The sequence below is a fragment of the Anopheles marshallii genome, chromosome 2, assembly GCF_943734725.1.
Source record: "Anopheles marshallii chromosome 2, idAnoMarsDA_429_01, whole genome shotgun sequence".
Lineage (NCBI taxonomy): Eukaryota > Metazoa > Arthropoda > Insecta > Diptera > Culicidae > Anopheles > Anopheles marshallii.
The window spans coordinates 16528211-16543830 of NC_071326.1; the positions used below are offsets into that span (position 1 = coordinate 16528211).

At 44.7% G+C, this 15620-nt stretch overlaps 4 protein-coding genes across 4 annotated transcripts; 2 read left to right on the top strand and 2 right to left on the bottom strand.

Annotated features, from left to right (window-relative positions):
* Nucleotides 1–628: 628 nt before the first annotated feature.
* On the bottom strand, nucleotides 629–1670 carry LOC128708155 (ras-related protein Rab-4B). The gene is made up of 3 exons (XM_053803116.1): nucleotides 1655–1670; nucleotides 1428–1508; nucleotides 629–1209 (listed from the first exon to the last, which is right to left on the bottom strand). The coding sequence occupies exons 1-3, from the start codon at nucleotides 1668–1670 to the stop codon at nucleotides 629–631; spliced, it is 678 nt and encodes a 225-aa protein (XP_053659091.1).
* Nucleotides 1671–2602: 932 nt separating this feature from the next.
* LOC128708467 (N-sulphoglucosamine sulphohydrolase) lies at nucleotides 2603–4179 on the top strand. The gene is made up of 2 exons (XM_053803446.1): nucleotides 2603–2687; nucleotides 2759–4179. The coding sequence occupies exons 1-2, from the start codon at nucleotides 2603–2605 to the stop codon at nucleotides 4177–4179; spliced, it is 1506 nt and encodes a 501-aa protein (XP_053659421.1).
* A 495-nt stretch (nucleotides 4180–4674) lies between these two features.
* On the top strand, nucleotides 4675–6885 carry LOC128716162 (inner centromere protein A). The gene is made up of 3 exons (XM_053811086.1): nucleotides 4675–4701; nucleotides 4772–5867; nucleotides 5933–6885. The coding sequence occupies exons 1-3, from the start codon at nucleotides 4675–4677 to the stop codon at nucleotides 6883–6885; spliced, it is 2076 nt and encodes a 691-aa protein (XP_053667061.1).
* Nucleotides 6886–6994: 109 nt separating this feature from the next.
* LOC128707174 (exocyst complex component 8) lies at nucleotides 6995–9343 on the bottom strand. Its single transcript, XM_053802122.1, has 5 exons — nucleotides 9289–9343; nucleotides 9044–9199; nucleotides 8625–8958; nucleotides 7238–8549; nucleotides 6995–7174 (listed from the first exon to the last, which is right to left on the bottom strand). Exons 1-5 carry the CDS (start codon nucleotides 9341–9343, stop codon nucleotides 6995–6997), a joined length of 2037 nt encoding a protein of 678 aa, XP_053658097.1.
* Between the last annotated feature and the right edge of the window lie 6277 nt (nucleotides 9344–15620).

The window sequence follows — 15620 nt, forward strand, 5'->3', positions numbered from 1 at the left end:
GCATAAAGTGAAGCTACACCTTAATAAATTATCCATTACTTCAACAAAAAGACACATATCTATTACGTTTACATAACTTTTGACAACAACTAAAGCGCTTAGAATTACATAAGACAAAGACCAATTCAATAACCCTTACGGATATCGTGCTAGGTTGGGAAGATTATGTATAAGTTCAAGAGTAACACAGATTGACTGAAATGCGATCGAAAGGACGCAGGTCAATATTTCCTTTTTTCCTTCAAACGTCTTGCGTCTGAATGTGCTGTGCAATTACATTTTAGTAACGTATAGTCCAATACTGAATCCTAAACAATCCGGATGATCAGAAGTCGCCTACCCGCAACTCTAACCATAGCCGAGATTTTATCTTATAAACATTTTGCGTAGCACATTTTTTGAGATTCATTTCTTTACACAATCGTTCTTCTGTGTGCCCGATTAGGAATAACGGAACGCTTTATTCTAATGCTCGGATAAGAAACAGCCATTGCGGAATCCGTACGCGGCACCCCTGTTCATCTCATTACTTTCCACCAGAAAGGAAGGCAAGCTTGATAGAAAAACAAAGTTGTTCATGACACAAACTTACCTATAAAACAGTCGTCTTACCGTTTGTCCACACCTTCTACGATGATCGGCAGCTGCCGCTTCCAGCACAGTCCGGCCTCAGACGACTCCTCGGTTGCTGTCCACTCGCGAGCGTTCCGCCAGCTGCATTACGTGCCACGGCATCTCCATACTGAATACCGCTACCGATCCGTTCTGGATCCAGTTCACCCGTTTCGATCTTGGCCAGGATGGTTTTTGAGCATTTCAAGAATGCTTCCTCCACATTTTCACCTGTCTTGGCGCTCGTCTCCAGAAAGATAAGCTCGTTCTCCTGGGCAAAGTTGCTCGCTTCCAGAAACGTTACCTCACGGTCTTCCTCCAGATCCTTTTTGTTTCCCACCAGCAAAATGCAGATGTTTTGGCTAGCCAGTGTGCGAGCATCGTTCAGCCAGTTCCACAGCACGTTAAAGCTGTCGCGCGAGGTTGTGTCGTAGACCAGTAGTGCACCCGCTGCACCACGATAGTAAGACCGCGTTACCGATCGGAACCGTTCTTGTCCGGCTGTGTCCCAGATCTGTAGCTTAATCGACTTTCCACCAACGTTCACGATTCGTGAACCAAACTCCACGCCGATTGTGTGCGAACTATCCTCCTTAACTGCGCGCCCAGCACCGACCGACAACACGGTAAGGACAAAAAAATCAAAATAACATTTTGTTATTGCTTGAACTTTCACATTGTAATCTTGGGGCCGTGTAAGAACAACCATCCGATGTTACTGCTATGTACGCATCTACGTTTCACACGTTTCGGTTCATCGCATTTTGCTGACCTCGCTTTCCGGCCATGGCCAACTTTGCTTAACGTTTACTTACATTTGTTCTCGATAAAGTGATGCAGCAGGCAGGATTTGCCACTATCCGCACGTCCAATGATGAGAAATTTGAAAAGATAGTCTAATATGCGGGTATCGCGAAAAACAAGAGACACGAAACAACAACAAAAATAAAAAAGGGGGTCAAAATTAAATATTAATGAATCACTATTTTGTTAATGCCAGCACAGGAGATGCAGGCACCCTTTGAGTGCGTGTAATATTTACCGTAGGACTCCGACATGTTTTCTACGCTTTACCGTCGTCACCTTCTTTAGCTTGCCCTTGACCAGGTGTTATCTCACGAAAAGCACGAAAGTAATATGGTTTATCTATTACCTCTACCCAAAATACACTTGTATTGTTGATACAACGCAGCAAATAGTGCAATTCAGCAAAGTATGAACTCTATCCGATGGAAACATTTATTTTCTGTATCTTTATTTTTGCTTTTTTCTATATTCTATTTGACGTTCCTCCCCTTCTGTGATTTGTTGAGTTTATGGTGCCGAGTTTAAACCGTGGTCAAATTCGAAGATGACATGCATTTCAAAAGGCTCGTTACAAACCAACGTTTCGAAGCCTCGATTTCGAAGGCAACTAAAAGAAAACAAATCCTCTACGATAGAGCTGTTTGTAGCATTTTCTGATAATGCAGAAGATTTATGTTAAAGAAACCACAAGCTTAGATTAAACTTATTTTAAGAAATGGTTTTGCGTGGAATTTAATTTCGAACATGCATATTGCCAAGGTTGCCAAGGCAAGGTGTAATGCAGACCCGTTACAATTTGTAACGTATGCAAAAAAACACAGTGTAAACAAAAAAATCAGTTTTCATGTTGAACATTTTTTTACAAAATTGTTCACAGTTTTGCACGCTTGTTATCCACGTAGAAACGCTTATATTGAAAACATACAACATTCAAAAATAGACTTCTGTTGTGTTTAAAATTTCTACTTTATGAAATAACCTGTTGGGCAAATCAAAGAATCAGTACAAAACGGTACATACAAAACTACAAACGTACATTGAACTTTGAAAGCAACATTACAACTCTGCAAGTTTATTGTGTTTTACTGTCGCACCGTACCACTCTACCTGTAAAAGAAACTGCCACAAACATTCCGGAAAAAGTGAAAGGTGAAACGCGCATAGCTTAGATGAAGATCAAAAGATGTCGTGGCGCACGGAACTACTGTTGAGCTTAGTATTACTGTCGGCTGTTCCATTCGAGGCCAAAAATGTGTTATTGCTTTTGGGTAATGGAAGCCTACAATTCCATAACTGCAGTATATTTCGTGTAATAATTCTTCTTCATTCTTTCCGGTAGCCGACGATGGAGGCTTTGAGATGGGTGCATACCGGAACCGTATCGTACAGACACCTTTCCTGGACGCGCTGGCAAAGGAAAGTTTGATTTTCAACAATGCCTATGCTTCGGTAAGCAGCTGTTCACCGTCTCGCGCCGCAATACTCACGGGCATGCCGGAGCACCAAAACGGCCAGTATGGACTACACAACGGTGTGCACAATTTCAATTCCTTACCGAAAGTTCGCAGCATCTCATCGATTCTCGGTAAGGCCGGCATAAGGACGGGCTTGATCGGCAAGAAACATGTGGGACCGGATGGGTCGTACCGATTCGATTATGAGCGAACTGAGGAACAGTATCCGATTAATCAGGTTGGAAGAAACATTACGCAGATCAAACTGTTTGTGAGAGAATTTTTGCAGCAGGACAAAACAAACAATGATTCGTTCTTCCTGATGGTGTCCTTCCACGATCCGCATCGTTGCGGTCATATAACTCCCCAGTACGGAAGTTTCTGCGAACGTTGGGGCTCAGGTGAAGAAGGAATGGGATTGATCCCAGACTGGCATCCGATTTACTACGTGTGGGATGAGATCGACCTTCCATACTACGTGCCGGACACACAACCTGCACGGTATGATCTGGCAGCTCAGTACACAACCATTTCTCGGCTAGATCAGGGCGTTGGACTCGTCCTCAAAGAGTTGCGCGATGCAGGACTGGAGGAGAATACGCTGGTTGTTTACACCTCTGATAATGGGCCACCGATGCCGGCGGCCAGGACCAATCTGTACGATCCGGGAATGGCCGAACCAATGTTTATACGATCCCCCAACAAGGCCGCACGCCGAAACGAAGTGACATATTCGATGACAAGCCATCTCGATCTTGTTCCGACCATACTGGAATGGTTTAACCTTACCCATCCGCAACCAAACACGCTGACCGGTCGCAGTTTGTTGCCACTGTTGTTCCATGAGCCATCTAATCAACCGGACGATGCCGTGTTTGCTAGTCAGAGCTTCCACGAAATCACGATGACCTACCCGATGAGAGCTATACGCACCAAACGTTACAAGCTGATACACAACCTCAACTATCAGTTGCCTTTCCCGATCGATCAGGATTTTTACGTTTCGCCAACATTCCAGGATATACTAAATCGAACACTTACGAAACAACCCGTACCGTGGTACAAAACGCTTCGTACATACTATCAGCGTCCGGAATGGGAACTGTATGATCTAAAGATGGATCCAACCGAATCGAGAAATCTGTTTGGGAAAAGCAACATGAAGGACACGTTTGAAGAATTGAGGGGTCGTTTGCAGAAGTGGCTCGAATTGACCGATGATCCTTTCCGTTGCGCGCCGAACGGTGTGCTGCAGGATACCGGGGAATATCTAAATAATCCCACCTGTCTGCCCTTGGGTCATTAGTTCAGGCCGACGCTTTGATTAGTGTAACATTCCTGTTAATTTTTACTTTTGCAAGTACATTTTTCCATACATTAGTTCATTAACAATTCAAAAAAGAAAGTAAATAAATAAATAATTGCTTGATCATTCAAATTGAATTCATAATCACGCCTGATCGTCGAAAAGCGCTTTGCGCACTTGCCATTTGTATCACACATAATGTTTTCATATTTCTTCCATGTTTTCCACAGTAACCGTCTGTAGTTGTAGGGAGATCAATACTAATAACGTTTTACTTGATATAATATTTTTTTGCGTGGCTGATTATTTTTTTAGCATTAATTACGGAAGCAAATATCGTTGATTCAGCAAAACCTTCAAAGCACAATAGAAGTGATCAGTGTGCAGATGCCTTTCTAGCTGTCAAATACACATGGTCCAGGACGGTAAACAAACGTGACAATAGTGCGGGTTCACGGTTTAGTAAATATCTTCCGGTGCCGATTGTTAAAAGAAATGGATAAAAGCAACCTTATAAAAGAGGTAATACCACTTTCATTTTCGTTTCTAACATTCGAGAGATTAATGTAGTTGTTTGTTTGCACTGCTACAGATAAAAAAGCTGCATTCGCTTGTTAAGACAACGCGTATCCACATCATGCGTAAGCTCATACGCGACAAGAAAGTTTGTGCCTCCAAAGCAACGTCGAACAGTTCGAATGACGGTGCCAAAAAGAAAGCAGAAACAACCGAGGCCATTCTTAACCACATAAAAACGATGTCTCCTTCGGTGCTTATCGAAGCAGTGTTACAATATCAACCGTTGAAGAATGGCGAATCGTTGGAATCAGCACCATTGGAGCAACAAAGCATGGCCCGGTTTCTGCAAGATCCGAAACTTGATCGTTATCTAAAATCCCTCGAAAACCAGTTGGGTGCTGGTGCAAATGCGATACTCCTTGATGCGCTTCAAAAAAAGCGAACGATCAAATATTCTGTAGCTAAAATACAGCAAAAGGAACGAATCAAGAAAGTGCTGCAAAACAAGAAGGAAAATCGAAAAAATCAAAGAAAGGAGATAAAATCGCTGAAGGAAAAGGCCAGGACATCAAAACAATCATCAACCGATGGACCAAATCCATCGCACGGGACCGATGATGATGAGAAACAAACGACGGTAGTATGTGATACCTACGAGTCCGACGATAATTCTGAAGAAGAGTTTGATAAGCAAAGGCTGGAATCTGATGAATCAGATACCGAGGAGGAATCAGACCAGGAAGAAAGGCTGAGCATATCCGTGAGTGAAGACGAGAATTGTTCTAGCGATGAAACAGCAAGTGACCAAGCTGTAGTAGAACCACAGGTTAAAAGAAATGGTGAAGCAAAACAGAAAGATACTCCTCAGTTAGTAAAACCATCCATCAGCAAGCCGAATCAATCGGATATACAAAACATGAAAAGTTCCAACAAAAAGAACGACATGAATTATAAAGCACCTGAGGAAGAAGATGAGCAAGATGGATATGAGATGGTAACGGATAGCTTCTTCGTGACGGACACCGGCGAACAGTATAAGGCGGTAGCGCCAAAGCTCAAACCAACGGCTGATGACGATGTTGAAAGTGATGATGGTAAGCAAAGTTGGAAGTTAAAGAACAGAAGAAAACGAAGAGAAAAACAGAGTTTAGAAACTGATCCTACCGAAGGTACTAATAAGGTAATGTGCATGAGAATAGGTTGGATTTTAATTGTTTTTTTTACTTGTTTGCAGCATTTGCCACAGATTTGAATCAGGCGAAGCAAAGGAAAGTGAACAATTTTACGAAAGAAAAATTCACTACTAACAAACAGACGTATACGTCCGTAAAAACTCAGAATTTGCATCCATCGTGGGCCGCAAAGCAGGCGCAGAAAGGTATCAAACCTTTCGCAGGGAAGAAAGTTATGTTTGACGCTGAAGACGGTGGTGTAAGCTCTTCAACTTATGCCCAGCCAGCTCCGGCTAAGTTCAAAACAAAAAATGATAATCTTCATCCATCATGGGCTGCAAAACAAGCACAGAAAGGAATCAAACCCTTCACTGGGAAGAAAATAGTTTTCGACACTGAAAATACTAACAGTGTTGAGAATACAAATTCTAAGAAATCCTTCAATCGAACGCGCGATCTTCATCCATCATGGGCCGCCAAGCAAGCGCAAAATGGAATTAAATCTTTCACCAGTAAAAAGACGGCATTTAACGATGATGGAAATAATACAAATGACTTTACCAGAAGAGTAGCGCCAAAAAGCATTTCAAAGAAAGATCTTCATCCGTCATGGGCAGCAAAACAAGCGCAAAATGGTATCAAACCATTTGCCGGGAAAAAGATCACCTTCAACACTGATGATACAGGCAAACGCAACAAACCCGGTGCCATAAAACTAACTTCGACATCGAAAGCGCCGAAAGGTACCGATTTGCATCCCTCTTGGGCTGCAAAACAGGCACAGAAAGCTATTCTTCCCTTTGCTGGTAAGAAGATAACATTCGACAGTGAAAATAAGGCAAACGAATCAACAACAGCGCCGAGATTTCTTACCGGAGCTTCGAAACATCACGGTAACGTTGGCTCCAAATCACAACCTAACAACACTGCCTCGGTCCATCCATCCTGGGCAGCGAAACAGGCACAGAGTGGAATCAAACCATTCGCGGGCACGAAAATAAGTTTTGATGACTAATAAATACACGCAACCAGTCGCGCATGTGAGAAACATTTGCGATCAATTATATTAGTATGGTATAGAATGTTAAGCTAAAATAAAGAATGATCGTGCTTAGAATTTCTGTTTAGAGTACATCGGTTTGATACACGCTACGGGGCTTTGGTTTTGGCGGAACCGTACGCAGCTGCGTGTGTAACTCCAGTAGCAAATCCGGTTTTTTGTCAGCAATTCGTTCAAATCGTTTCATCGCAATCGGCAACAATACTTCTGCCATGTATGTTTTGTTTTTCGCCACAAAGTTCATCTGAAAGTTGGATAAAAATAAAATCAGTTGTATCAATTCAATTGAGCTCTAGATAATACTTACGTCAGCATTCAGCGAGTTGGGAGGTTTATTAGAATGCTGTGAAAGAAACAGCTCACGAATGAGCATCTCTGCATCTCGCTGCAGCGAATCGTACTTCGCTAGATAAGCACAGCTTTCCGTCGTTTGGAGCAGATGCCGACAGAAGTTCACCGTCGCTTGCGTAAGATTAATCCACGTGTCACCAGTCACGTACGCGCGAAAGTCAATCCCCAACACGTCGAACTCCTTCAGCAGCGCGCGAAGACCAGTTTTCGTTTGCAGATTGTACGGTTGCCATGGGTCCTCGGTACGGCCGATTGAATCCACCAACCGGTATCGGGCGTCGTCCAACAGTTGACCAAGAGTACTGCGCAACAATCCCTCCATATGGTAGGAAAGATCCAGCCCTATTTCGCGCAACTTTTGGCAAGGTTGCCGCACACCTTCCACCACCTTCGCCACCATTTCCAGCTGGGTGTCTTTCGTGAGATAGTGCTTAATGAGCTGCGAAGCAAAGTATTGCAGCTCCATATTGCACCAAACGATGAGCGCACTCGTGCAGGAAGCTTTCGTACTGAAAGCACGCAGGAACTCGCTAGCAACAAGCGCTACATCGCAGAAGAATAGCTCCGATACGGCCAGGTTGTTGCGGCGTGCCTGTCGCTGCGAGGATCGAATAGCACTTGTGCAAACGCGCAGCAAAATGCCGCAGGCTTCACGTGACTTTTCCATCTCCACGAGCAACTTCAGTGGCCGGCGGCTAGAGCGCAGCGCTGCCTGCAAACTACGGCTCTGCGAGTTGGACAACTCGTGCATAAGCACCGAAGCGAGGGAAGCTTTAAGTGCTTTTATCTTCACTGCTATTTCGCTTGCTCCATGGAAGGAATTGTCATGGATGAGATGTTCTTCGCACTTTTGCAGCAGCGCCAAGCAATCTTCGAAATGTCGCTGTGCTATTTCCGCTTGGATTTCTTCCGGTGCCGTCACGAGCCACTCGGGAGCCAAATTTTCTACAATGACGCGTCCCATTTCCGATGCGGTTGGGCTAAGTGTGAGCAGTTCGCTCTCGGTAGATTTTTGTGGTGCCTCGAATTTCAGGGTTGTTGGAGGTTGCGGGGCTTGCGCTTTCTTCGGTTTCTTTAGCTGATGGAATTTAATAGCCAGTTCGAACTTGTCGATCCACTCCTGTTTGGCAGCAGAATTAATGCATTGGAACATACGCGCTCCATCGCTGGTAATCACGTTAATTGCATTCTTGTTCACACCATCCAGATCCTTAATGTTTATGACGGCTATCTTCTTTGTTTCGTACTCCGTTTGAAATTCAAGCTTCCTAAAAAATTGTTCGTAAGAAGCATCATTTAACCAACATGGGAAAAGATACAAAATCGTTTATAATAACACTTACTTTTCATTGCGCACTTTGGCCAGTACTAGCACTTCGTTGAACAGAAACAGATGAATACGACAAATCGGCCGATAGTCGTTGGAATCCAGCTCAATAAGACCACCCTCGTGGATGAAAACCTTATCATCGAGATTCCCTTTGTAACCGATGAGCGATTCCTTAATGAGCTGTATTGCTTTCCGGTTTTGCTGTTCTTCATTCACGTTTGGATCAAGGCTTTGTTCTTCGATAATGTTTTTCTGGTCGTCCAGTAGCGATTCATCTCGCAGTGTGGTCAGTAAATTGCGCTGTTCGATTAATATGTGCGACAGTTGGTACATTTCCGACTCGAGATCTAACATAAATGAAAGGAAGAGATACAGTTATGCTCTATTTGCTATCAAACCTATGGGGGAGTATATTTAGATAACGGTACGTACGTGAGATCTCCTTCGCTGTTTCAATGAACTGCATGTAATTTTCGTACACATGTTTCTTTAGTGTGGACGATACTGTTTCACTGAGTGATTGAATTTTCTGTTTCGTTTGCTGCAGTTCCGGGCCACCCACACAATCCTGCACTAGATTTTTCACATCTGTAAACAACACAAAAACAGCGCAGCTCAATTGTGTCATCATCGGTAGGAAATTTGCATTGCGGTAGGATATTCCAACAAATACTTACACTTTTCAGCATTGAAATTATCTTTCTCAAACACGGCTGTACTTGCTTCAGGCATTTTAACTACGTCTGCAAATGATTATACAGCCAAAATGTACGAAAATTAAATACAACTACGCTGGGCAGCGATCAGAGAACATTTTTTACTTTTCTCAGGGTTTGTTATGACAGATCGGGAGGTATAACAATTGTAACGCCGTTACAACTGCGTAACGCTAAAAAAACAGGGTGCTATGGAATTCGCGAACCAGCGCTTTGAGAAAATAGTAAATGTTAATACTGAGATTCAATTTATACTTCTTTTAGCTGAATTTAAAAACATTTGATGATTTATTTAGGAGGCAGCTTTGAAGCAACTAGCGGGTTGTTAAGATTTGTGACAGGGTAACGAGGGCTACGAGTTGAATGATGACTTCAATTTTGTGAAGAGTTTTTGAAGAGGATGCCGGTGCTCGTCAGCATCTTGATCGGAACGAACCATAAAGAAATAGAATATGCTCGCTGGCTTGATGAAATGGAATTAAACCTGTCAGTGATTGGATGCAGCTAAGGGTGGATGAGAGAAACCCTGGACCAACTTTCCTCGAAACGGATTGGTCATATGGCCATATTAATACGACGTTCTCATCTGTGAGCAAGCCAAGGACGTTGATTCGTTGACTGAGGGACCGTTGGAAGGGTCGGGATCCGGAATCAAAGGGGTAGTATACACAGTATACCACTCAGAGCAAAATAAAGGCGCTCACTGTATTACCAGCATTTCTACATACAACGTTTTTTCTTGGAGAACGGCCAGGTTATATTGTTATCATAAGTTATTTGTAGCTCAAATCAATTTCGCTTGTTCAAAGAGTTCATACCAACTGAACCGTTCATTCAAATTTAACCCCCCACAAGTTAGTATCAAAACCACAGTCGAACATCGAATACCACAGTCGAACGAATGGGCATTGTTTTTCACTTCTCGCGAAAATCTTACGCGCAGAAGCATTCTTCCATACACGATGTTGCTCCGGAGTATCCTAGCTAGCGGGTTCGGAAAATGAGCACCTTCAAACTCAACGCGTGTTTACGCTCAAAACCACTCTCATACCGATGAAGAGCATTCGTTATGCCCTAGGGAGTTTCAAACAAAAACTGACAACAAAGATATGAGCCAAGTCGCCAGAGATAACCGGATGTTGAATAGGAGGCAATTTTGAGCGGAATACAAATGGAATTACGATCTCATATGATAACGATAACGATTGGCAACAGAAAGAGGAAGATAAAGCAAGAGAGTAAAGCGAGAGAACGTTCTTATGGTAGAGGTAGTTGAAAAAAAACCTCATCATGCGAATTACGAAGGGAAGTATCAGGATCACGCATGAACTTGACACGGTTAGATGGAAAAAATGCTTCAGAGGAAATGGTTAAAATTAACCTATGAATTGTTTATCAAGGCAACAGTAACTAACCGCAGTTGACTAGACTGTAGTAATATTTTCACATCAGACATGGAGGTGTATGTTTTGGGGTGGAATGAAGATATTTGATTGACAGGGTTTTTTTTTTGGAAAATCCTCCTCTATGTATGACGTCCATAGGATTTGATGTGCTACAATTTATGGACCCACTTTCCATTCTACGCTCCTTTTCTCGTGTCATATCACACGCTCGACGCTCTCTTACACTCATCTCGCTAAAGAGAAAACGTTGGAGACAGTTTCGATTTTTCCTTCACAGTAAGCGAGAGGAAAACTGCACCGTGTGAAGAGACGATTTTCCGACCAGATCGATGTACTCCCTCTCACTCTCTCACTTTCCTGCCTGTGCTTGCCACTCTTCTGGTGTTCCTGTTTTTTTTTTCCTTCTCACCAAACAGAAAATTCCTTCGCTCGAACTACGCGCTCCAGGCCAGCAAATTGGGGAGAATAGGTCAACGTAAACGATTTTCGTGGGAGCACTGCTCTCCGACACGGGACGGGTCTGGTCTCTTGGTCAACGCGCTGGCAAAAGTGGGCTCAGTTTTCATTCCTTTCTCGCACTGTGCCCGTGTGTCATCCGGAGCGACAGTCGTCGTAATGGTGACAAACAGGGGGAACAAAATGGAGCAACACTTTCTGGCTGCGTTGGCACTGTACAAGACGGCGACGGTGGCACCATTAACGGCGACGGCAGCTGAAACCGAACAGCGCACATCGGTATCGGCAGCATCCACGGCGTACACGACGGTCGCTTCCGGATCCGCAAAGCTGCTGCTGCTGCAGGTCCCAGTTACGGCCTAAAACTCTTCTCTGCTTTCTCCTCCCACCTCCATCCATACCCTCCCCACACGAAAAAAGCGTGCAGAGCAAGAACGCAGATACGGGACGGTGGCCGTGTCGCCCAGGTGTGCGGGATTATAGAAAGCAGCGACAGCAGCGGAAGACCCGTGCCCGTGTGCACGGTCCGTGTAATCAGCATTTGTGGGAAGAGGGCCAGTCAGTATCCCCACCTTCGGCCGACGAAACGCTTTTCTTTAAAGGATACCACGAAACAGAAGTAAGAAGCCAAATCGTGTGCCCGTAAGTGGCCGTGAGTGTGTGTGTGTGTGTGTGTGTGTGTGTGTGTGTGGGAAAAAGGAAATCTGCGGAACGGAGTGCAACAGTGATGGTGGATAATTTATGAGCGAGTGCCGCCCCTTTCCAACCCCAAATTATGAGCGTGTTGAAAAATTGGGAAAACTAGCTAGCAACAAAAACAAATGGTATGGTGAAAAACAGGTGAATTTTAATATCGCTTTGACCCCGTTGAGGTGACCGTGTACGAGGGCACACGGTTGCGTTAGCCGTGTGCGTATGCGAACGTGTGCGCGCGCGCGCTCGTTTGCTTGCCTGTATGCGTACGGGTCCGTTATCCAACGCGTCGTTTGTGTGTCCGCATGTGCGTGCGAGTGTTGGTGCTGAGCAATTGGAAATTGGTGAAGAATATGATGGGTCGCTGGGTAAAGGGGTGGAAAAAAAACAGGGAGTGAAAGAAAGTGACTGTGTGTGATGCTGTTCGGATGATGGTGTCCGTGTGCCCGTTCTCGGATTATAGATGTTCAAGGTGTGAGTGTGTAAGTGTACGTGAGAGAAAGAGAGAGAGAGAGAAAAAAGGAGCGAGAAAAAAATTGTTCCAATGCTTTGCATGCGTGAAAAACCCCGCAACCAGGATGGGCGAGAACCAACTCACAGCATAGCAGCCTACTGAGATCAAATTTAGTTCTTCTATGTTCCGTGTGTGTTAGAATTTGATTTCCATTTTTTTTTATACAGGCGCACGATCAGTTACCGTGTGTAGTAACATACAAATAAGTGAGGATTTTTTGTTGTTGTTTTCTTGCAAAATGGAAACAGCTATTCTCTAGAAATGGTAATGGAAATGCACCATTAATGTTTTGGGCAGTACGAGACACCCTGTGTTGCTACGGATCGAGCGAAAAATTATGCGTGTAGAAAAATTCATGTGTACGTGTGCATGTGTTTGTGCGCCTGTGTGTGAGATGATAGGAAAGTGGAAAATTGTATTGTCCTCCTTCATTCCACCATCCCTCCCTCCCTTCCCCTTATCATCAGCCAGGCGGCAATGCCAACACCTTGTAATTCTGTACACCTTTGGCGATTTGTAACGAAATTCGCACCACCATACAATGCATGAAAACGATACAAGCAGTCGCCTGGTGTTGCACGGTGACGATCATGCGAATAGCGAAATTTAGAAGCAAAAAAAAAACTCCTCTTTTCGGGAGACTGTCCGCACCATTCCGCACAAACACCACGATACCGCGAAATGCTTCGGCGTTTGTGCGCGTTGTTAAAATTGTGCATTCCGCGTTGAGTGTGTAGTAGGAAATTATGAATTTAGCGAGCGAGAAAAAAGTAAACCCGAGAGTGTGTGGTACACGGTGCACGATGAGAGCAAACATTATGGTGAATGAAAATGAGCAAAATCATCACCAATCTCGTCATCGGAAAATATTTGGTTGGCACTGTCGCGTAAAGCTTGGGCAGCAAAGGCGCAATGGCGAGAATATATCAATCAGGCTCGAAATAGGGTCCGTCACAGTGCCGTCTCATCGGCACAAACGGCACATTATGGTGGGTTGGGTAAATGCTACACTTACAGAAGGGGGTTTCTCCCACCCCAATAAGCGAATTGTAGCGGATTTCATCGCGCAGCACATCAGTTTACATATCAGGTGTTTAGCTAATGTTTCCCAACAATCCGAGCTGGCCAGTGCAAAGAAATCAATGCGTTGAAAGTAGCCACGGCATGAGATGGGGTTTGCTTTTTCTGCTTGCCTTGCTTTCCGTGCGCTCCGATGCATGCGTGCGCCTGCGTGTGTACATGTGTGCGTTCGCGTCCCGTGTCACCCATACGCTCATGTTTTTTTGTTGCTTTTTTTCTTCGTTCATCCACGTCGAATGGCGTACGCGATGGAACAGTTTCGCTTTTCCATCATCCACCAGCGATTGAACGTGCGCGCGCGCGCACATACAAAAACAGACACACACACACACGGGGTGTCAGTAGTTTTTCCCACTGGTGTGTGCGAGTTTTTGGAGCTGCGTGTCGATGTGTGCGTGTGTGTTTATGTGCGTCCGTGCTTGCACGTGAATGCATGAGCGATCAAAATTAAGATCATGCACAAAAAACCAAGATTCATTTCAATCTCGCTACATTTTGTGGCTTACTGTCCACCTTACCCCTCCCTCCCCCACACCCCACCCGGACATTCTACTCGCACTGAAATACTCTAAAACGAGCAACAAATAATATAGATCTTGTCCAGAAGGCTACCTTGATCTGTTGGTTCCTGCTCACGACGAAAATACATTTCCTTCACGCCGAACGTGATGCGTGAGAACAATTGAGAGCCACGAATCTCGACCGCCCTCCACACACACACACACGGCTATGGTTGAGAAAAATGTGTGAATCCGCCATTAGAATAAAACACCGGAGCACACACACACGCACAGGAGAGCGAGAGCAGCGAAACGAAAGAGCACAAACGAAACGTGCGAAGGAGAAAGTGTGGGCGATGCTGTACGGATTGTTGCCTTTACGAAATATCCTCCGAGATTGGGTGCGTGTGTGCGTGTGTGTGTGAGGGTTTGTGTGCTGATCTTGACTGGTGAAGTTTACCAGCAACCACTAAAACGCCCGTACGCAACCTTAAAAAAAAGCGAAATCGACAGATCGAATATCCTCGCCGCTCACAGCTCGCGCCTGACTCGCAAAATGAGATGTGGTGAAACGTTTTTCTTTTGTTGCTCATCTTCGTTGCATGAGACGGTGTTATTCGTTCCGTGACTGTGACACGAATTTCCTGTGCTGAGCTGTGTTTTGTTATGTGGTTTCGATGCTCTATTCAGAGCTCGTTCGCTAGTAGTGTAGTGGAAAATGGTAGTGGTATTGGTGAAATTCGTCCTTTTTTGTGCATAAATATGAATTGTTCTACCTTTGTGTTGCAAGTTGCAGTACATTAATTTTCATGTGAAGTTTTTTATTTGCTCCAAAATCAGTTCAGTGCGTGAAAGTGTGTGTGTGTGAAATCAGATGGAAAACAACCAGAAAGCCGTTTTCCGTGTGTTCGCTCCAATTCGAATCGATTGGATAAATTTTACAGCAAGTTGTCCGTTCTCTCTCCCACAGTTGTAACGGAACGGGACGCGCCAAGCTAGGATAATTAACAAACAAATGCGCCCACAGCAAAACAAACCAAAAAAAGGGAAGTGAAAATTGTAGTGCAAGTGTACTGGAAAGTGTAGCACAGTGTAAGCAATGAAAGAGAAAACAGAAGCGTTGTGTGCAGTGTGATTGGAGGTGTGAGCGAAGTGCCCGATAGAAATAGAAACTCTTCACCACGGAAGACACAAGAACACACGGTACGAAAGTGTGTAAGCAAAACGGCAAACAACCGATAGTGAACGGACGCAGTGTGTCGAATTGAGGAAATTTGGAACAACTCCAGAAAGAAAGTGTCCTGTGTCGACCTCGGAAGACGAGAAGAACCCCGCCGCAGAGTCTTGCAGGAATCTCGCTCGTTCTCCTTCGCCACGGAAGTGCAACAGTTCGGCTGGTGAAGCTCCGTACCTTACAGTCCTGCGTTGTGTTCCCCCACCTCCAGCCGCCAGACACAAAACTCGGCAACTCCCGGCACCAGGCAACACCCGGAAGTTGAAACCAGCGAACCACGGTGAGTGAGTGAGCCGGTTTGAATACAGCCCGCGTGGTCGTTCGCGTGTCAGTTCCGAGTTCCGTGTTGGTGGTGGTGGTGGAGGTTGAATTCCCGTTCGTTGCGGAGGTTACTGCCCGATATTGTCCAC

Coding starts and splice junctions, on each gene's coding strand:
- LOC128707174 (XM_053802122.1), bottom strand. CDS start 9,343: ATGCCTGAAGCAAGTACAGCCGTGTTTGAGAAAGATAATTTCAATGCT. Junction 8,550..8,624: donor GCCAAAGTGCGCAATGAAAA/GTAAGTGTTATT, acceptor ACAATTTTTTAG/GAAGCTTGAATTTCAAACGG. Junction 7,175..7,237: donor CCAACTCGCTGAATGCTGAC/GTAAGTATTATC, acceptor TCCAACTTTCAG/ATGAACTTTGTGGCGAAAAA.
- LOC128708467 (XM_053803446.1), top strand. CDS start 2,603: ATGTCGTGGCGCACGGAACTACTGTTGAGCTTAGTATTACTGTCGGCT. Junction 2,688..2,758: donor AAATGTGTTATTGCTTTTGG/GTAATGGAAGCC, acceptor TCTTTCCGGTAG/CCGACGATGGAGGCTTTGAG.
- LOC128716162 (XM_053811086.1), top strand. CDS start 4,675: ATGGATAAAAGCAACCTTATAAAAGAG. Junction 4,702..4,771: donor AAAGCAACCTTATAAAAGAG/GTAATACCACTT, acceptor GCACTGCTACAG/ATAAAAAAGCTGCATTCGCT. Junction 5,868..5,932: donor AGAAACTGATCCTACCGAAG/GTACTAATAAGG, acceptor ACTTGTTTGCAG/CATTTGCCACAGATTTGAAT.
- LOC128708155 (XM_053803116.1), bottom strand. Junction 1,210..1,427: donor TCACTTTATCGAGAACAAAT/GTAAGTAAACGT, acceptor CTGGGCGCGCAG/TTAAGGAGGATAGTTCGCAC.